Here is a 21,531-nt window from a genome sequence, read left to right as displayed (position 1 = left end):
GCCGTGGCTCGGAATATCAGACCCTGAGCCCTTATAGAAGCATCTGGCCTGCCTGTGGCCAGGCACACAGCAGGTGCTCAGTAATTGTTGAGCAAAGACCAGAGGCTGTGTGTGCAGATGGAAGGAGACTGGAGTTCATAGGTAAAATACCTGGTTTGGAGTTGGGGCCTTGCCACCTCCCGAGTTGTGTGACTGAAGCTGGAAACTCTTGGCCTCTCCTTTTCTGAGTCTCTGCTTCCCCGTCTGTAAGATGGGGGCAACAATACCCACCCCGAAGGCCCGTTGTGAGGAAGGGCAGACAAGTAGGTGCAGGCTTCTCAGACTCGAGAACTTTACAGAAATGGGCGCCTTATTGTTGGGGTGGTGACAAGGATCCTGATGATTAATGTGCTTTGGTCATCCAATTAGCACTGTCGCTGTTCCCTCCGGGAGCCGCGTGCGCTCTCCCCCTGATGAGAACACTGCTGGCCCAGGGTCGCCAAGGAGGGCAAGAATTACCAGCCTGTTTATTTAACATTTAGGGAGCCAGCGCATTTTCCTGCACCTTGTCTGCAACACTTAAGCCAATATTTGCGTCTTCGGGATTCTATTTGGATGGTAATTTAAAAATAGGGTTTGGACTTCCAGCCGGCCTTTCTCCTGAAACTCTGAAAGCACATTAATTTTCTAGACGGTAAAATAAGGCCATAATTAAATATTACCATTTCTCTTAAAATAAAATCTGGTAACTCCTAACAAAATGGGTTTTTTGAAACATGATGTAGGTTTTCCCACAAAGTTGCACTCTAGGGAAATTCCTTATTTTGAATGTATGAGAAAGACCACGAATTTAATCTCAACACTATGTAAGAAAAATTGATTTGTTAAATTACAATCATTTTCTTGCATTTAAAATCTCCATGCTTCCTGTCTTGGCTGACCCCAAGGCTCCCCTCTATGCGTCTTTGGGGAAAGTCTGGAGGAGCCAAGATGTTTTGCCTCATTGTTTATCAAGCTTCCCAGATGCCCTTTCTTATGGTTCCCATTGGGGTTTTTGTTCTGTGTTGGAAACTTTGAAAGGAGGCAAGGCTCTGTGACCCCATTACCCTTGCCCTTCAGTCTCCAAATGCGTTCTCTCTGCGATTGGAAACAGAGATCTCCCGGGGAAGAAAGCATGGGCCCCAGAGCTGGCCTTCATGGGCTCCCTCTTCACCAAGGTCACGTGGTCCGCGGGTGCCTGGGGGCCCTGGGCTGCAGGAGGTGGTGCCAGGTTTCACCCCAGCCGCCCAACCACCCCAACGGAAGCTCAAGAGGGCCCCCTTGTGGAGACTCCCGGGAACAGCCCAGTGAGTGGTGTACTTCCCCCAACGCTGGGGCTGCTCCCTGTGACCCCCAACATGTCCGGGCAGTTCTCAGACCCAAAGGCACTCAGCGGAGACCACCAGCTCCATCCTTCCCTCCTCAAAACGTCAATATTTCTTCGAGATGAGTAGGTGGTTGGCCCCTCCCGGGAAGACCTGGTGGAGAACCAGCTCCCAAGGCCCCATGAAGAGTTAAGCTCCTCAAGGTGCCGCCTGAACTTCCCTTCTCCTGAGCCCTTTTCCGGGAGTCTTCACAGAGATTACACAGACGTCTTCTTTCTTATTGAATGTGTCAAAACCTTGTGATTATCTTGCCAAATTCCTGTTCTGTAGAACAATGAAAGCTTCAGTCTTCTGCCAAGAGAGCGAATAAGGATTCAATCCAATGGGAGACTTCTAGACTCACGTTCTGTTTAGCAAATACTGACTTGCAACTACGCCCCTCAGGGCAGACCCCAGAATGTTCGGGAAGACCCAGGCTCACTCAGAGGCACTGGGAGAGCTCACGCTCTACTGCCCAGGCCCTGACTCCCCCTCGCCCTGCTCCTCAGAGCACAGGACGGATTGGAACGTTTGTATCAGTGGAGAGCATTGACCAAATTTGGTATGAATTATGAATATCTAAGGGCCAACACGCGGAGCTGGGAACATAGCCGCTGAAGGCAAGCTGACGAGGCCTTGTCTCCAAGACACCAGAACATCTGGGTAAAAAGAGAAGAACTTCCATCAATCACCCTGATGCCTTGGCTATTTGGAAACAGCTGGGCTCTGGCTGGAATTTTCCAGTTTTCATCTGGGTGGAAACCCAGCCAGAGTGAGCAGTAATTAGCATTATCATGGGGCCGAGGGAGAGTCTTCATGTGAACAGATTTTATGCTGGAACATTCCTAAACAAACAAACAAACAAAAAAACTAGCTGAGGAGCCCGGCCTGGGGGGCCAGACTCTGTCTCCCCGAAACCCCATTCTTTCCCATTCTGTGAGCCGTACGGTTCCTTTTCCCTTAGCAGGAAATGCTCAACACAGCCCGTGGGGAGATGTCTGCGTGGCCAGCCGCTCCCCTGGACAAAATGTTTTCAATTTTGGAAACACAAACACGAAACAATCACCTTCTCCGGGTGGCACCAAGCAAGACCCACCTTTTCCACTGACCCCTTGGTCCAGCCAGACCTGGGACTTTTCAGGGAGAACTAAAGGAACAGTGACAAACCAAATCGTGTCCCTTCGGGAGCCTCTCAACACTCTGATGTCTGACTCTGATGCTGTCCTGCTTCTCACCAGCTCAGAATCTGCTGCTCCAGACACGCAGTCCCTCCTGAATTCCTCAGGGCAACTTGCAACTCTCTGAGGTCACCAAGCAGAGGAGGGCACGTGTCAGTGTCCTGGGACGCTGCCGGGAGTGGGGCGCCGAGGTGCTTTTCCTAGAGCACACCATTTCTGACTTTCCAAAAATGCAAAGTCCATCCCACCTCTACCCCAACCCCTGGCCTTAAATGCAGAGCCCCTTGGCTTCGCTGGATGATGACAGTCAATGACTGCCAAATGAGGGACATATGAGGAATCTGAAGACCAGCCATCTACTCCTTAGAATTCAAAGTTTGTCTTCCTATTTCTGTGATTTGCTGGTACTGTCATAGCATGCCAATCTGTAACCTTCTCGGGGGAGTTTCAATGGAAACTCTGCATGCCTTTTGTGCGATGACTTCATTGGAAAGCACATCTTTTGCTGTAGCAACGCAGAGACGGCTGCCATTTCAACAGCCGGAATCTGAAGCTCGTTGGCGAAGCCGCCGGTGCGGACCACTGCACGCCAGCACATCTCAATTTGTAAAAGGCGGCCGCCTCTAATCAAGGGAGGTTATTTTTTGGGTGGAGATTTTTATTTAAAATGTGCATAAGCTTCCAAGTGCAAACATTCTAGGTGAATTACCTCAAGCTGAGGATTTTGAAATAAACCAGAGGGTTTCGGACTTTTTTTTTAAGCAAGAGAACACTTTTTCCAAAGTAAATCTTAATTAGCATCCTAGTATAGAAACCAGAGGAAAGGGTAGGGGCCGCTCAGGCTAAAGCTGGGGGTGGGAGACTAGAGCCCAATACACAAGGTCTCCCCTTCTCTCCCCAAAAAACCACCGGTGGTCTTCAGAAACCAGTTTGAAAACCTCTGACACAGCAAGACGGGGCACACACACTGGCATTCTCGAGCTAGACCTATGCATCCAACACGACAGCCACCAGCCACATGTGGCGCCTGAGCCCCGGAAACGTGGCTGGTCTAAAACTGAGTTGTGCTGTGAGTGGAAATACACACCCGATTTCAAAGACTTGTATGAGAAAAAGTATATAAAATATCTCATTAACGGTTTTCATACCTATTGCATGTTGAAATAATATTTGGGGCTGGATAAGAATATTGTTAAAATTAATTTCACCTGTTACTTTTTAGCTTTTTAATGTGGCTACTAGAAAATGTAAAGTCACATATGTGGCTTCCATTTGTGGCTCCTGTTCTTTTTCTGTTGAACAGTGCCATGGAGCTGGGCAGAGCCTTCCCCAGGGTGTGGAACCACATCGGGGTCATGGTTTAGCTGGGGCAGTTCCAAGGGTCAACACAGGCTCTAAGGCAAAGCACCTGGCATCAGCTTCTTATGCTGGATCCAGCCTGTCCTCGAAGCTCTCTGCAGGATTTGAGGCTCATGCTTAAATCTCCCGTCACCTACTTCTCTTTGCTCTCTGCCTGCTTGGATCAGCCTGGGCCCCCAGCCTGCTGGGGACTCCCTTACTGACTATCCTTTCACCCTCAGCCAGATTCTTACTATCCCAACCCCAGCCTTCTCTTTCTCCTCTTCCATTTCAAGTCTGGCACTAATAGCCATACACAGGATGGAAATCATCAGCTGACTTTTAGGAGCTAAGTCCTGAGGAGTGGGAGAAGTATCAACAAGGACCTCACATGCATTGGTCCTTGGAGCACAGGTCACTCATTCATTCATTCAACTAAAGTAATTAAGACTAGCATTTATTGAGCACTTGGTGAAGGCACTGTTCTGAGTGCTGTCTGTGTCTTAACACAACAGATACTGAGCATCAGGCATTGCTGGGTGCTGGGAATCAGCAGTGAGCAAGAGAGATAAGGACCTGTCCTCATGCAGCTGGCAGACTAGTGGGGGAGACAGTGAGAGGAAGGAAGGGAGAAAGGGAGGGAGGGAGCAAAGGAAGGAAAGAAGGAAGGGAAGAAAGAAAGAAGGGAGAGAGAGGGGAGGAGAGAAGGGAGGAAGAAAGGAAGGAGGAAGGAAAGAAGGAGGAAGGAAGGAAGGAAAATGTTGAGGAGCATAGAGTGACACCTCAGTTGCAATGAGCACACCTAGGCCCTACATCTTGGTTTCTAAACACCATTTTCAAATAAAAGGAACCAGGACTCCTTGGAGAAATGGCTGATTCCAGGGCTGGGGTAAGGAAAGTACAAAATGAGCCTGGAAGGTCTTCTGGTGCCAGAAAATGAGGAAGTGCTCAAAAAAAAAAAAAAATGACAAGGGCGTGTAGAAAAGACACAAGAGCTAAGTTGAAGGAGCTCCCAATGGTCAAATCAGGGACAATTTGAGCAAGAAAATAATGATAGCAATGGTTTATAACCTATAAAATAAATATCCCTGAGTTCATACTAACACAAATAACAGTTGAATAAAGAGATAAATGGAGAGAAGGGACAGTGCTTCCTTATAGCACAATTCACAATAAATTCAGAAAGAATGATGAACTAGAGAATGACCATTTGGAAAACACCACAGTAATAACTGCTGTAGGCAAGAATTGTCAATGGTCATCAAAAGATGCTAAAACTAGTGAGGGGGAAATTATAATGAAAAACAAGATATTTGCCATATCTGTAAGTATATCCCCATAAGGTAATTATTAATTACAAAGAGAAAAGTAGTAATTCAACAGTGGAGTTACCTGGCAGACAACTCCTTAAACAAGAGATCAAAGTTAACATCACCAGTATTGGGACAAATTGACATCGTGTGCCCCCTGACACGATGCACTGAGAAGGACACAACATCGCTGCTATGGTATTCGTACCGAAACTGAATTTAATCATGAGGAAACATCAAACAATCCAAAATTGAGGAACACACTACAAAATAACTGGCTGGTACTCTTCAAAAGTGTCAAGGTCATGAAAGACAGGGACCAAAAAAGTGTCGCCATTTAAAGGAGACTAAGGAGATGTGACAACTAAATGTGATGTGCTGTCTGGATCGGGTCCTGGACCAGAAAGGAGACATCAAAGGGATAATTGGTGAAACTTGCATAAAGGTGGCAGATTAGTTAATAACATTGTATCAATGTTAATTTCCTAGCTTTGATCCTTGTACTACCTCTCTGCAAGGTTAACCTCTGGGGAAACTGGATGAAGGGTATTCTAGAACTCTTTCTACTGCTTTGGCAACATTTTTTAAGTCTGAAGTTGTTTCAAATTGAAAAGTCAAAAAGTAAACAGAAATAAAAAACAGAAAGCAGGTAAATAATCGCCAGACGTGATGAGTGCTCCACGGGAGACTCAGCAGAATGGAACGTTCGATGTCAGCCTGCCGGGAAATGCCGTTTATGCTGAGACTTCGATGCAGATCGAAAGCCCAGCACAAAGCAGGGGGAAGAGCGGCGCTCTGGCTGAGGAACCACACGTGCAAGGGCCCCGAGGCCGGAAAGGGTTTGCCTGTTGGTCCCTAGGAACACACAATAGAGAGTACAGTGGGATCTCATGGATGATGCTGGAAGGATGGGAAGACGGCCAGTTTTGAAGGGCCTCGTAGATCTTAAGGAAATGTGTGGGTGTTACTCCAAGTGCACTGGGAAGCCATAGGAAGTTTTTGGCTATCATGTAAATTTCCTTTGAGACACTTATGATGCTTTGAAATCATAGTCCGTCGTGGGGCTATTTGATGAATACCAGCCTCTCCAAGAGAACAGAAACTCTGGCCATCACGTGCAGGCTTATAAAGGCACATAACAGCCATTCAGTGTTTGTGTGGGGGTGAAGGGATGAAGGAACAAAGCTTAGGCTGCTGGAGGACCCAGACTTTGGATGGCCCCTGGTATCTGCTGTGAGTTGAATCGTGTCCTCAAAAAGATGTTTAAACCCTAACGTCTGGTACATGTGACTGGGACCTTATTTGGAAATCAGGTCTTTGCAGATGTAATCAAGTTGGGACGAGGTCATATTGGAATGGGGTGGGCCCTCATCCAGTGACTGGTGTCTTTACAAGAGAAGGGAGAGGGACATTTGGATACAGAGATGCAGATGCAAAGAGAAGACGGCCGTGTGAAGACAGAGGCAGGGGCGGGAGTGAGGCATCTACCAGCCAAGGAACGCCTGGAGCCCTCAGAAGCCAGAAGAGGCAGGAGGGACCCTCCCCTCGAGCCTCGACAGAGCCTTGATTTCAGCCTTCTGGTCTCCAGACTGTGAGAGAATGGAGTCCTGTTGTTGTAAGTCTCCGGGTTGGTGGTGCCTCGTCGTGGCAGCCCCAGGACATGCAGCCACCCTGCCTCTGCATTCCCGACGTGAATTGACGGGTGACCTCAGTCTCTCCCTCTTCTTTCTGCGCACCCTCCTCGGGCTATTTACCACGCCCGCGAGTCCCTTATACATTTCCTTATGAAATGTTCTTTACTTAAGGTATTGCTTAATATTTTAAAATCAAGTTCAGACCAACCCCCTTTTAAAACTCAGTCTCGTTCTCGGCACTGTGAGCTGTGAAAACACAAATTTGCTACAGTAACTGAGGCAGCTTTTCAAGCTTTTCAACACCCTCTACCATCAATGCATAATCATTGGCGTAAGAAATGCTCACCGTTGCACCTAAAATCACCTGGCACACCTCCCAGAACCTCGGAACAAGCCAATTAGGAGAGGAAAACCAGGTGCTTTTCTGGTGCTTTTCGTCCCCAAAAGAAAGGTGTCTGAAGACCGGATATTCCTCCATCTGCTCCGGCTACAAACCCCGCGTCTTCCTCCACTCCCCTCCCCTCTGCATTCACACCTGTGCTTTTTGTGAGGAAAACAAGGGTCGTGGACCTGGGTGTGAAACTTCTCTAAGCCTCCATTTTCATCTGTAAAATGAGGATAAACACGTCACCTAGTAGAAGTGTTGTGAAGAGTAGATAAGAAAAGGGCGCATATTTTTTTATTCCATTTATGTGAAATATCCAGAATAGGCAAATCCCTAGAGACAGAGCAGATTAGTGGGTGCCAGGCTGTAGGAGGAGGGCGGAATGGAGAGTGACAGCTTGTGCTATGGGCTTTCCTTTTAGGGGTGATGAAAATGTTCCAGAATTAGAGAGTAGTGATGGGTGCACAGCATGGTGAATGTCCTAAATGCCACTGAATTTTACTCATATACTTTAAAATGGTTAAAACGGTGAATTTTTTGTTAGGTATATTTCAGCAAAATTTACTTTTTAATTGGATAAGCAGCGTCCGCCTGGGGTAGAATGACATTGGCCAAGCCTCTGCACCCCTCTGAGCCTCGGTTTCCTCATCTGCAAAATGGGGCTGTTGAGAGAACCTACGTCATGGCAGGTTTGCAGATTGCACCTGTCGGTCTATAGGAATGGCCAGCACGTGGCAGCACTCCTTCAGGGGCCAACGGGCTGCCTCCCCTAGGCTCGCAGGGAGGCCTCACGGCCATGATGGAGACAGAGCAGCTGCTCTCTAGACAATCTCAGCCAAGTGCCCACGCTCAGGAGAGGCCTAGCAGATGTCCTTTCCCCCTTAAGGCCCCAGGCAGGTTCTATATGGTGTCTGCTGTGTGGCCCGTTCCTGGCATTCTGACCCACGTAACACATCAGGCTGGGGCAGATCATATTCTGAACCCGTCTTAAAGCCTCGTCTGGGCAGTTGGGCGCTCTGGATTTAATTCTGCAGGTAATTTGAACGATGGTTTCTAATTTCAAAAGTCCTTGCTCTCATGAGTGCAAAAGCAGCATAATTTTTAATTAGTGGGTAAACAGGAAATAATGGATGGCGGTACGTGGACACCACTGTTAATTAAAAGTCCGTGGTTGATAAAAATCCATTTGGCCCATGCCCTTAACTCAGTCTGTCAGGTCCCTGTGCAAAGTCCTGCGGCTCGGGCCCCAGCAGCATCTGCTTTCAGTCGTTACTCCTTTAGTTAAGACTTTTCTAGGGAAGAAAAAAGGGAGGAGGAGAAAAGAAACTGAAAAAGCTCCCTCAAAAGCTGCAACTGAAAAAGACTTCCTGCATCCATTTATAACTGGTTAATTTAATTTTTGCTGCCTTGAAGTGGAAGTTTCACCAATGGCCGAGAGGCGACGTGACCTCCGCTCCGGTGTGTTCACAGAGGTCTCCCGTTGTGTTTTGTGTTCTGTGCTTAGTGTGTGCATGTTCTGAATCCAGTGAGATTCCACCGTGTCTCCAAGTCTCCTGACTCAATTAAATCCTAATTTCGCACCGAAAAACAAGGCAAACCAAAACACAGGTAGCGGAAACACACTACCTGAGGATTTGTGACGAAATACAACGTGGCCAGCCGTCTCCTCTTGGTGCCTTCAGAGAGAGCACAGGGGACAGGCTTGTTTTCCTTGGAACAGGAAACATTTCCTCCAGGAGCCGAGCTGTGTGCAAACGATGCCATTATCATTTTCCAGCCGCTCGCGATTTCGCTCTGAGATGGAAGCTTGGTTTTCTGAACGGGCAAATCACGTCGACCTCCTGTGGTCCTTTTCCTCTCTTTCCTTCCATCCATCCTCCAAATCAACACTTCCCCACAGGTTTTGTGGACACCGGTGATGTGCAAATTAACCTGCAGACCTGAATGCAGGGCACCCAGTGTCTCCTGAGGAGTTGACTGCAGGAGCATGAGAAGGTGTGAGGTGTAGACCCTGCTGTGCAGTGGGGGACCCCAGGCCTCCCCAGGCCCTCTCTGGCCCCGCTGCCTTTCCTGAACCCGAGGGGGAGATGTGAATGTCCAATGGGGGAGGGGACAGGATATATCATCCATTCACTCCTCCACTCAGCCCGAAAGCCTTCCTGGGGCCTCCTGGACCCCCAGGGCCTGTCCCTCTGTGCTGGCCAACATCTCCAGCAGGCCCCTGGCGCCCCCTGACCCACTTCGGCCACAGGCTAGGTGGGAAGGAGTGCCGTTGGAAAGCCCTGTTGCAGGAGCTGGGCCAGCGGGTCGAGGCCGGCCGCCCCCTGAGCATAGCTTGTTGCTGTAATATTTGGATGCTGCTCGCTGCCAAGCTTCCCACAACATCTCGCCATCTGGGCTGCATCAAGCCCGACCCTCTGAGTGGAGATGACGGTTTCTGGGGGAATTGCTGCTCTTTCGCAGCTGAAGCCCTGGTCCTCTCGCCCCTGAGCAGCCCCTAGAAGAGATTCTGTCTGAACAGTCCCATGGCCGGGCCTGGCTTGTCTCCGCAAGATGCGCACATCTGGGGTCACTCAGGAGGGCCTGGGGCCCTGGGCCCTGCCCTGCTGCTCACAGGCATCCTCCCTGAGGCCTCCGATTCCTCTCCCGGCCCCACTGTTGGCCTCGTGCCTCAGCCTGGACACCCACCACACACTTAGTGAGCACCCGCTATGTGCCAGGTGCCGGCCGGGGTCCCACGGATGTGCAGATGGACAACACAAGGGCCTGGCACCGAGGAGGGACCGTGAAGTAAGTGGCCTCGAGGGGCAGGCGCAGGTCTGGCCTGCTCCATGTGGCAGGTCAAACAGAACCCAGACTCCTCAGTGGAGTGAGGTGGAAGCCCTGCCCCCATCTCCTCCGTCTGAGTCTCTAGTGCTCCTGGGCTGGGAGCACAGGGGCCCTCAGCTCCCGCCCAGTGGTGGTCAGACACGGCAGGCAAGTCTGCAAAGGGCCAGCCTTCCAGGAGTCTGGCTCGGCACAGTAATTCTTGGAGGCTTCCTGCCTGGGAATCTGGCATCCTCTGCCTGGAGGAGCCTTGAACTCCGTGGGAATCATACGATACGTACATCTGGGAATCCGGGAGGAGATGAGTCTGGAGGCTGATTCTAGGCGCCCCGAGGTGGGGAGCCCATCACTGTCTCTGGGGGGGCCTGGGTGCCCTGGGGAGGGACCGAGGTGGAGGTGGAGGTGGGGACAGACCTCTGCCTGGCTCTCTGCTGCCTCCTGGGCAGTGGCCCGGGGTGGGCTGGGCGGGCCGGCAGGTGGAGTGTCAGGCGTGTGCCAGGATCACTAACCAGGTCTGTTTGCTTTGCAGCCCGCACCGCAGAGGTGGCTGGGATGGCAAGGGGTGGCCACTTGCCCTGGGAACCGTCCTGCCAGCAGCCCCTGCCCCACACTGCGCTACTGCCCCCACGCCTTGAAGGGCCCTGGGTCTCCACTGGGTAAGACCCCTGGTTACCTTGACCACACCCCTGGGGTTGGGAGCCTTCACCCTCTCTGAGCCTCAGTGCCCACATCTGTGAAATGGGCACAATTCATCCAATTGTCCAAGAGGCCTGCTGCCTGCCAAGCACGTGGTTTTGCTCGCCTCCCCACCCCACAGAGCGAGCCTGGGCAGCACGGCCCGTGTGGGCATCACACCCTGCCACACACAGCAAACAGATGAAATCCATTTGTTCAACATATTCAGTGCCTACAATACAAGAACTTATTGAGTACCTACCATGAGCTGGATACGGGGGTGCACACTGGAGACAAGCACTAAACGTGTGAACGTAGAAATAAGTAATGTAAACTTGAGATGCTGCTAAGCTCTGCAGTGGAGGAAATAAAACCGAGGATGGGAAAGCGAGTGACTGAGAGGGGTCTTTTGAGAGTGGTCAGGGAAGGCTTCTCAGAGGTGGTTACATTCAGCTGAGAGGTGAAAGAAGAGGAGTCAGCCTTCCAGAGAGGCAGGGGAAGAGCTAGGTAGAGGAAGCAGCTGGTGCAAAGGGCCTGAGGCAGGATATGGCAGGCCAGAGAGGACCCAGGTGTCCTGTTTCACATCTAATTCTCTTTCTAACCTGACAGGCTAGCCTGACATTTCAGAGGCCCTGTTGCTGCTCCGGGGCAGTGGGCTTTATGCTCTGCCCTCACTTGTGGGGCACAAACTCTACAGCAGCCAGCTGAGTCCTCGTTCCCAGAGTAAGGCTGGGGAAGAAGGCAGGCAGTGGCCTCCTCCACCCCTAGCACGTGGCTTCCTCCCCCGCCATCCCTTTCAGGCCAGTCCCATCCTGGGGTCAGAGGCTGACTCTCCGTGTCCTCCATGTGCCTCCTGAGGGCAGAGAGAAACCTGACTGCCAAGCATCTGCGAGCACTCTGGGTGGAGGGAGGGGACCTGAACTCTGCACAGCCACTGTGGATGCATTCCCAGGGTCTGCGCTGCCCCGACGCCACAGTCCAGGTGGGATCCAGGTCCCACTGGCCGGGGTCACTTGGAGACAGAACTGGGGCATGGGGACTGTGGGGATTGGGTTGCAGGCTGCTCCTGCCCCAAGATAACAGCATTCCAGAACAGTTCTTCTGGAAACTTCTAGAACTTTCTTCCTAGAAAGTTCCCCTTTGTGCTCTCCAGACAGGCTCTGCTGTTTCCTGGGAGTAGTGCAGGGAAGGACCCAGAGTCTGGGAACCACTAAGATGTCCAGTGTGACCTGCCGCGTCCCCTCAGGCACATCTCCCCCTCCCCGGCCTTGTCTGAGACTCGGTGAGGAGGGGCTGTGGCCCACCCTCCGGCGTGAGTCCCCCCTCTCCGTTTTTAACTACCACCGAAATTGGTATCTCCTTACGATTTTTCTTTAAACCAACTTGCTTTTGTTTACTTAAATATAATCATTTATTTGTACAGCTTTATTGAGGTATAATTGGTATATAGTAAACTGCACACATTTACAGTGTACACTAATTATTTTTAAAGGAAGCATAATATCACCCTGGATATGGAGAGCAGAGCCGCCTCCATAAATAGGAGGCAACTGTAGAGAGCAAGTCAATGAAAACAAACAGCATAATTAAATTCTCGCCAGATTTGCTGGCTGCCTAGGGCCCCGAGTCTGTTCTCTCTGGGAGGGACGGGGGTTGGCGTTAAAGACACTTAGCTCCAATGGAGACTGTCTCCTTAACGCAATCAGAAAGATGGAAAGAAAAGAAAAGGGAATTGTTTTCGCCCTGGGTGAGAACATGTTTCCTCTGCTCCAGCAGCCCTGGTATAAAAAATAGCCAGAAAATGGCCGTTCAGGCGGTCCCTGGCTACACTAACATTGCGAATGGGGACTTGCCGGCTCTCCCGGCACCCCCAACTCATCTACCATGCCCCCCATCTGAGCCCTGACGTGGAGGCTCCCAGAGGCTCCCCTGCCCCCAGCCCAGGGTGTGACTGTGGGTCTAGGAGTCATTTCGCTCCCCTTTGCTCCTAGTCCCACCCTATACTTGCTTTGCTCACCAGCAGGATAGGCCCGGGTGGGCCACCTGGCTTTGTAAATAAAGTTTTCGGGGCACACGGCCATGCCCTCCATTTATACATGGTCTCTGGCAGCGTTAGCTCTAGAACCACACCCCTGAGTAGTTGCAACAGAGACCACCTGGCCCCCAAACAAAAATATTTATTATCTAGCCCTTCATGGAAAAAGGTTGCCGTCCCCTGGTTTAGAGGACAAGCCTGTCGCAGGCATGGATGAAGCGTGGTCAGGCAGGTCAGCCGGCGAGGGAGGACAGAACGTAAGCGCCCAGCATCCGCACTCACTCATCGAGACCAGGGTGGCCCGCTGGGTGCGCAGGCCTGCCCCGCGGGGCCCCGGCTCAGGGCTCCTCGGTGGCACAGGGCAGCCCCTCCCGCGGCCGCTGCGCCGGACCGTGCTGGAGCGCCCGCCTGCTGGTGTGACACCCCACGCCCCAGAGCGAGGAGCTGGGCGGGATGCAGGCTCCCATTCCTGGGGGACAGACATGAGATTTGAACTCAGGTCCTGTGGCCGCCAAGCTAGCGTGCTTCTCAGGCCAGCCGGGATCCACGGGACCCGCAGGGACCCACGGCCCGGGGGAGGATGGCAACTGCAGGAGGCGATGGGGATGGAGTGGAAGGAGAACCAGAAGGTTGCGTTGAGGCCACAAGGCACCAAGTGGAAGGCCCGCCGCCCAAAGCGGGGGCAGAGAGCAGTCAGGGAAACCGAGGCTGTAGGGGCCCAGCCGGAGGGAGGGGGCCCCGTGCTCGGCCCAACGCGGATCTCCCTCCCCGGCAGCTGCGAGGTGCGCCCGGGCCCGGAGTTCCTCACGCGCTTCTACACCTTCTCGGCCACGCGCCTCTTCCGCGCCTACCAGTTCTACTACTGGGACCCGTCGTGCCGCCAGCCCGCCCTCTCCCTGCTCATCAAGGGCAGCCTGCGCCTGCGCCGGGCCTCCTGGGTCACCCGAGGCGCCACCGAGGCCGACTACCGGCTGCACAAGGTGGGCGTCGTCTTCCACAGCCGCCGCGCCCTGCTCCGCGTCACCGGGCGCCTCGACCGCAGCCGGGCCGGCCGGGCCTGCGCGCGGCAGCTGCCCCCCGCGCGGTCCTGGCTGCCCGGGGCCCTGTACGAGCTGCTGAGCGCGCGGGCCGGCCGGGACTGCACAGCCGCGCTGGGCTTCACCATGCACGAGCTCAGCCTGGTCCGCGTGCAGCGCCGCCTGCAGCCGCAGCCCCGGGCCGGGCCCCAGCTCGTGGAGGAGCTGTACCTGGGGGACATCCACACCGACCGGGCGGAGAGGCGGCACTACCGGCCCACTGGCTACCAGCGCCCGCTGCAGAGTGCCCTGGTGAGTCTGGGGCCCTGGGCGTGGGGGTGGGGCGGGGGGAGCTCTGAGCTCTGAGCCCCGGCCCAGCAGGCCCTGTATGATCTGGTCTCTGCCTAGGGCCGTCTCTGCTCCCTCACTCTGTCTGGTCTGCTTGCCTCAGGACATTTGCACATGCTGTTCCCTCTGCTTGAGACATCTTTTCTCAGGTCTTTGCAGGGCTGGCTTTTCCCAGAAGGAACCACTGTTCAGCCTGCCCACGTCTGACCCTCCTGACGTCCTCCGCGTGGGCCCTGAGGGGTCCCTTTCTACCCCTGCTGGGCATGTGGGCTTGGGCAGGTTCCCCTCCCTCAGTTCTGAGCTCCAATGTCCCGTCCAACCCGTGCTGGGCACATTCCCCAGCACTCTGCACACCCTGGGCTGCACTATCCGTTTGCTTGTTTCCTGCCTCCTTCTCCCTCCTGTGCCCTCTGTGTCCCCACCGTAGCTCGGGGTCTGGCACACAGTGGAGGCCTGTAAATGTTGGCGAATGAACTCGGGAGAAGCAGCCTTCCTCCAGGGCTCTGCTGAGCACCCACAAGGCCCTCAGAAGGCCACCCTCACAAGCTCCGTGTGGGGCATAGACCTCCTTGTCCACGTGGGCCCGGAGGCATGGAGCCGGCCCCTTCACACTAATGTCGGTAGAGCGCCCTCTCAGACTCTGCCTGTTCTCAAGACAGCATCAGCCGGGCATCTTCTTAGAATGCAGTCAGGCTCCAGGGTCTGGGATTCCGCATTTCTAACAAGCTCCCAGGTGGTCCAGGGACCGCCGTCTGGGCAGGAGGCTGCAGTCTAACGGGAGCCGCCCTCTCTTTGAGGTGGCCCCCCCCCCAACACACACCCCGAAGTGAATTTCACTTAAGCCAGTGAACCTAGATTGTAAATTAAACCATCACACACGTACTGTCCCGATTCGGGGGGACCTAGCAGCGCTGTCTCGCCTGACGAGCACACAGACGGGAAGGACTTCATTTGTATCGCAAGCTCCTGGCACACAGCGCGGAGCCTGGCAGCACGAGGGGAGCCCGTGACCTCTCCAGTGCGGCTGGTGACCCTCGGGACCCCTCGTTAATAAGAGATAGGCCTCAAAGTCAGAGGTTCTGGAAGCGAGAGGGGTTTGTTGCCTACATTTACAATTAGAAGAAACTTTAACTTTTATTAGTTAGAGGTTAGTGAAAATGAAGTCGAGGTTAGGACTCCAGATTAAGAATGTCCGCAACAGGCACCCAAGGGATATTTTTGTAACGTGAGAATGGATGGATGGATGGGTGGATGGACGAGTGGATGGATGGTTGAGTTCAGGCGTCCTTGTCAAGTGCTCTTTGAGCCCTGAGGCAACCCTCGCATCATTCAGCATGTATTGAGTGCGTACTGTGTACCAGACACTCAAGGAATTAAACCAGATGAATTCTCACCCCCGGGAGCAGCCGCCTGTCAAAGCATGGGGGGCGGGGGCCACTGAGGATGAGCCTGTCTGCCCCTCCGCTCCTCCCTCTACCCTCCTCCTCCCAACTCAGGAGCTGAGGAGCAGAGACAAAGCACAGCAGAAAGTTCTCATAATCAGAAAAATCAGTCTGAGTTCTTTTCATGACCTTGAAATTACTCGCTTTTTGCAGCCAATGTTCTGGGCTGTGTTAATCCCACTTGGAGGAGAAGGCACTGGCGGAGGGGTGAGTGCCGGCACCCAGCACCTCATTAGGCCGGCAAGCTGCTCTGAGTGCAGAGAGGATGGCCCCCTCCAGGGGGCGCGGAGGAGGGCAGCTTCACGCCTCCACAGGCGGGGCTCTGGGGCCACCCAGCTCTGCTCTCCTGCTGCCTGCAGCCGGCGTGGCCAGTGCCACCTGCAGGGTGGGCGTGAAGCAGAACACACAGGAGTGTGTGCCACACAGGAGTGTGTGCACAGACGAGCAGAGCCAGATGTACAGACATTAAATTCAATGTCTGCTCACTAACTGCTCCCCTCCCTGGAAGAAAAAGGAAAGATAATTTCCAAGAAGCAAACACTGCTGATAACCCCCCAAGTAACGAATTAGTCGTTACCTTATGCTCTCCGGGGCCCAAGCCTTGCCCGCGACCCAAACCAGATGGTAAACATGAACATTTTTAGAAGTTAATTTAAAACCAATTTGATCCTCAAATTCATTGCCTGTATATAGAATCCTAATCAATCAGCCAACACTCTACCAAAATCGTGTGAGCCCGGTGTCCCCTCTGGGGCTTAATTAGAAACTGCTATGTGCTGTTTGCCAACTTTACGTAACGCGCTTACACCGGTAAGACTCTGGCGTCCACACAAGTGTGAACTCTGCTGGCTGGGGGCCTTGTTTATTAACACACGCAACTCCCCGTCTCTACAGAATGATGCCTAGAAGATTTTTGGTAGAGACGGTACCTTCTTTCATCCCCTTCAAAAGCATCAGAGAAGAGAATGCTTCTTCCCTCCATTCTCTCCCCTTGAAAGCTTAGTTCTCAATTTGTTTGTGCTGTGCAGAAAACCACTTGCCCCAAAATGACCAGCTAGTTTCCCCAAATGTCCTGTCTGCAGAAGATAGCTGTTTTGGAGAGGGGCGGCCTGGGATGATTTTGATGTAATACATTATGTTCTGACGATACACATTAGTGTGACAACAGTTGGAATGTGGGTTAAAATGCCTAAATTAGAGCAGACTTTTATCAGCCATCATTCCAATTACCGGCACTCCAGCTAACTACCCACCTTGCGCACTTCTTTCCATCGCAAACATTTCTGCAGCCATTTACTAGCATTTCAAATTGCCTTCGAGTCCTCTGGGTCAAAATCCTCCCAACCGAAAAGATATAGTTTTCTATATTATGGAAATCAAGGCAAGTTTAGGTTCATCACAGAAATAAATAATAAGAGCTTATAATGTGGCAATCCAAAAAAGAAGGAAAAAAAAAAACCTGTTCTCAATCATCCAGCATTTTCTTTCTAAACCAGAATTCCCAAACGCCGCTTGTTTGCCATGAAACTCACCCAGGAGCAATCTGTGGAAATATTTTGTTTTTTTGCAAGAAAAAAAAAAAAGTGGAGCTGACTTCCCAGCTGGGCCCCCCAAGATGCCCCGTTTCCCTTGTCTGTCCTGGTCTGCTCCCGGCCCTGTGTTTCTGGAATGGCAAAACCCGGGGGTGCTTGCTAGTTCCCATGTCAGCCTCGCTTTGACAAGTGGCTGTTCCAAGGACATTTATTTTTCAGAATGATGCTCTGGACCCCATTCTGGGCAGCAGCGTCCTTTAAAAAAAAAAACAACACCAAGAAGATGTCTGTGTCTGCTTCCTTTTTGCCCTCTTCTGAGCTTTTTCACTCCAAAATGTGGACTGACTACTCCCAGGCAATTTGGTTTAACATCTGTTTCCTGTTGACAAGTTTTACTGTAGACACAGCTCGTGAGAATTTGTAAGGCAAGAACAACTGTAAATAAGGCCAAAGAGAGAGGAAAACAGATTCACAGCGGGGGTAACGGAGGGTTGTGGTTGCACCTGACAACTCGAGGGCGGCCAGTTTTCCGTATTATAAATAACGCAGGAATGAACATCTTTGTGCCCTGTCTCTTTGCACCTTTTCAGCTCTCTCCTTCACACAGACCTAAGCAATGGGGTTCCAAGGGCAGGAGTATTCCAGAGCTCTTGGTCCTTGTCACCACATTCACTTAACGAAGGAGCGGAGGGAAGGATGCACGCCTTCCATGCGAGATTTCTGATGATAAAAAGCCGTGCTTTCCCACCCAGTGGTGGAGACTGCAGACCACCATGGGGAGCGATGCTTTCAGTACAGAAGGGGGAGGAGGGGCCGTCAGACAGGCAGGGTTTCCCCGTCTCTCCCTCTTCCCGGCTGGAGAACCTGGGCAGGCCGCCCCTCCCCACCCGGGTTCAATTTCCTCCGCTCTTTCTAGTGACAGTTGCATGAGAAGTGCTTAGCACAGTTCCTGGCCCTTAGGAAGCACCTCAAAGAGTGAGTAGGGGGAGGGTAACAACGGGTGAGGATAAAGATCATAAACTTGAATGGTCGAATTTCAGGACCAAGCAGGCTGGGTGTGGGAAAAGACAACTTCTGTCAAATCCCAAGACACGGGGCACCTCCACTGCATTCCTCATTCCAAGACACTTCCGTTCACTTCCCCCGCACTCATTCATCCACCCTTCATTCATTCATCATTCAACCAGTATGTGTCTGCTGGGAGCCAGGCACTGTGCTGGGCCCTGGGGAGAGAGCAGCCAAGGAGAGGCAGTCCCAGCTTCCTGGAGCTGACAGTCCAGTGAAGGGGGACGGGTGGGGAGAAGAGGAAGCAGGAAAGGACACGTCTCTGGGAGCTAGAAAGGCCTGAGGACTACCGTGTATGGGGATCTGGAAAGGTCCCCCAAAGACCCCTCTCTGAGCTGAGCCCCGGAGGACGAGAAGCCAGCCTGGTGCTGCAGGCGGAGGGGGCAGCAGGTGCAAAGGCCCAGAAGAGGGAGGTCCAAGGAGGGCAGAGGGCGTCGGGGCGGGAGGCAGGGAGCGAAGGGAGGCGGGTGGCCGATCGGCAGGTGCCCGCACCCCATCCCAGGCGGCACCCCGACCTCTCCCCCGACTGTCACCGCTCTTCTGCTTGTTTTCCGCCAGCACCACGCTCGGCCCTGCCCGGCCTGCGTCCTCATCGCGCGCTCGGACGAGCACCACCCGCCCGTGCTGCCCCCGCGGCCGGCGCTGCGCCTGCGCCTGCGCCTGCGGGGCCGCTGGGTGAGCGCCGGCTGCGAGGTGCGCCCCGCCGTGCTGTTTCTCACCAGGCGCTTCACCTTCCACGGGCACAACCGCTCCTGGGAAGGGTACTACCACCACTTCTCCGACCCGGCCTGCCGGCAGCCCACCTTCACCGTCTACGCAGCCGGCCGCTACACCAGGGGCACGCCGTCCGCCAAGGTCCGCGGCGGCACCGACCTGGTCTTCCAGGTCACACGGGCCCACGTGACGCCCATGGACCAGGTCACCACGGCCATGCTCAACTTCTCCGAGCCGAGCAGCTGCGGGGGCCCCGGGGCCTGGTCCCTGGGAACCGAGCGGGATGTCACGGCCACCAACGGGTGCCTGCCGCTGGGCATCAGACTCCCCCACGTGGAGTATGAGCTTTTCAAGATGGAGCAAGACCCCCTCGGGCAAAGCCTGCTTTTCATCGGACAAAGGCCCACAGATGGGTCGAGTCCCGACACCCCCGAGAAGCGCCCCACGTCCTACCAGGCGCCCCTGGTTCTCTGTGACGGGGTGGCCCCAGACTTCTCCAGGCCCCAGCCTCACAGGCCTCTGCTGCAGAAGCCTCTGGGCGGTGGGGGGCCGTGTCCTCAAGGGGTCCCTCTTCACTCTCTGCTCCTAGTTGTGGGGCTGGCCTTTCTCCAGTGGTTATGAAATCGGTCCACTTCCAGAGGCTCCTCGGGCGTCCATCTGACTCTGCAGACTGCCCCGCACGGCCCCTCCGTCCACCCGTGAGGAGGGGCCAGTCCTCTCCCCCTTCTCTGTCATGGACACTACATGGCCCAGCTGCTGCCAGCTCAGCCTGCATCCCCGGGGCTCGGCACCTGAGTTCAGCAGCGCCTGCAAAGTCTAGACTACGGCCGGCGACCGAGCCCTGCCCATGGGTGGCGAGGCAGTAGCCATTGCTGCGAGTTTCTAAACGCTCACTCCCGGAGTCCGTGGGCAGTTGAGGACCAGTGGCGGGAGCCGACCGCACCGGGCCTCCCCGCCCAGTGGCACCCCCTTCTCTCCCTGCGCCCCTGGGATTGAGTGAGATGGGGGTGAAGTTCCGCCTGGGGATACCGCTACTGCTCTGCCATGTCTGTGTTGTTATTTAAAGATTATTAATTCTAATTTAGCAATACAAACTCAAACCGGAGCCATGAATTAAAGATGCTGCTTCGGGCTTTCCATCGTCCTCAGCCGTCTGGCAGAGGGCTCATCTCTTCGGGGGCCACTCGCTTTCTTGAGCTTTCACTGCTGGCATTTGTCTGCAGCTGCCTGTGCTTCTGCGAGTCAGGCCTCAAGCTGTCAACACCGCGCACGGTAAGCCAGCCCCGCCGGGCCGGCATGCCAGCGAAGGCGGCTCATCCGGGCAAGACCCGTGGCCCCCTCGCCCACACCAGGCTCCAGCAGGCGCGGGGTGGCCGCCAGGGGTGGGTCTTTGGAGGAAAGCCGCGTTTCCAGCCTTTGGAAAGTAATTAATACTAATGATGGTGGTAACACCAGCATGCTGTGTAATTAGCCCTGCACAGGCGTCCTCCGTCTGCAGGATTCCCTGTGCCTGCCTGACAAGGAGGGAGAGAGACCTCCGACTGTCTTTGGGACCACCCTAGGGAGAGGTCAGGGTCACCAGCCTACACGGCGACATCTGGAGGAGGCGGCAGCCCGTTGCGAGGATGCCGATGGCCTCCTCTGCTCAGAGAGGCTGTCATCGAGGTGGGGACAGGCCACGCCAATTCAGAGCCCCTGCCTGTGTTCCCAGGACCTCATCCGGACGCTGCAAAATTGACTGGCATCCTGGTGAGCCTAAGGGCCTCCGGACTCTGTGCTGCCCAGCGCCCCTCCATCCTCTCCCCACCTCTCTCTGGCTCTTATCACAGATCCTGAACCACACCTGCCTCCAAGGCTAATGAGGTTTTCAGAGGGAAGCCCTCGTCCTCCGTTAGATTGTGTGGGGTTCAGTCAGCTGCTGAAATTGCTCTAACTTATGTAACCATTCTTTAAAAAACAAAAAACAAAAAACAAAAAAACCCCACCCAGTTAATATTCTCTGTAGCTCTCAGAGAGCTATGAGAGTTCCTGGCATATTTACCAAAGTACAAGAAATAATTAGATTATTTATGGGCTCAGACTGCGTCGGGGTTGGGGGTTCCTGGTGGGGATGAGGGTGGGTGGCAATAACGTGTCCACAGCTGAGCAAGTCTTGTATCTGAGGCTTGAAGCAACCATGCCATCGTTAACCATCAAATTTGAATCTTTTAATAAAATTAAACAGCCTGAAAAATGTTCTTGCTGGTTATTAAAGTCAACCAAGGGGATTATGATTCTAAAGAAAGGAACTGAAGTGCCTTCCAAAGAATGTGTGCAAGAGAATAAAACCAGTGGAGGTAAACCCCGCTCTCTCTATTATGTGCCTTCAGTTCACGCTACTGCCCTGCCCTGCTTAAAACTCTCCAGGGGCTTCCAGTGCACTCAGAATAAAATCCTGATTCCTCACTCACGAGGCCCAGCCACACCTCCCCACACCACGGCTGCACTGGCTTTGCTTCTATTTCTTGATCACACCAAGCTGTTTCCTGCCTCAGGGCCTTTGCATGTGCCATTGCTGCTGCCTAACATCTTCAGAAGCTTGGCTCATTCTTTTCATTCAAGTCTCAGACCAAATGTCACCTCCTCAGGGAGGCCCACCATCAGCATCCCAA

General features: G+C 53.5%; 1 protein-coding gene across 1 annotated transcript in view; it reads left to right on the top strand.

Annotated features, from left to right (window-relative positions):
• APCDD1L (APC down-regulated 1 like) overlaps window positions 1–21,113 on the top strand; it is a 50,423-nt gene extending 29,310 nt beyond the window's left edge. The window contains exons 2-4 of the mRNA XM_023626810.2: window positions 10,583–10,709; window positions 13,539–14,091; window positions 18,725–21,113. Coding sequence (XP_023482578.2) covers window positions 10,583–10,709; window positions 13,539–14,091; window positions 18,725–19,501 — 1,457 coding nt within the window. The 3' untranslated portion in view covers window positions 19,502–21,113. The remainder of the gene's footprint in view (window positions 1–10,582; window positions 10,710–13,538; window positions 14,092–18,724) is intronic.
• The last annotated feature ends 418 nt before the right edge of the window (window positions 21,114–21,531 follow it).

Source organism: Equus caballus, chromosome 22 (genome assembly GCF_041296265.1).
Source record: "Equus caballus isolate H_3958 breed thoroughbred chromosome 22, TB-T2T, whole genome shotgun sequence".
Lineage (NCBI taxonomy): Eukaryota > Metazoa > Chordata > Mammalia > Perissodactyla > Equidae > Equus > Equus caballus.
Note: the sequence above shows the minus strand (reverse complement) of the source record. Positions and strands in the feature narration are given on the sequence as shown.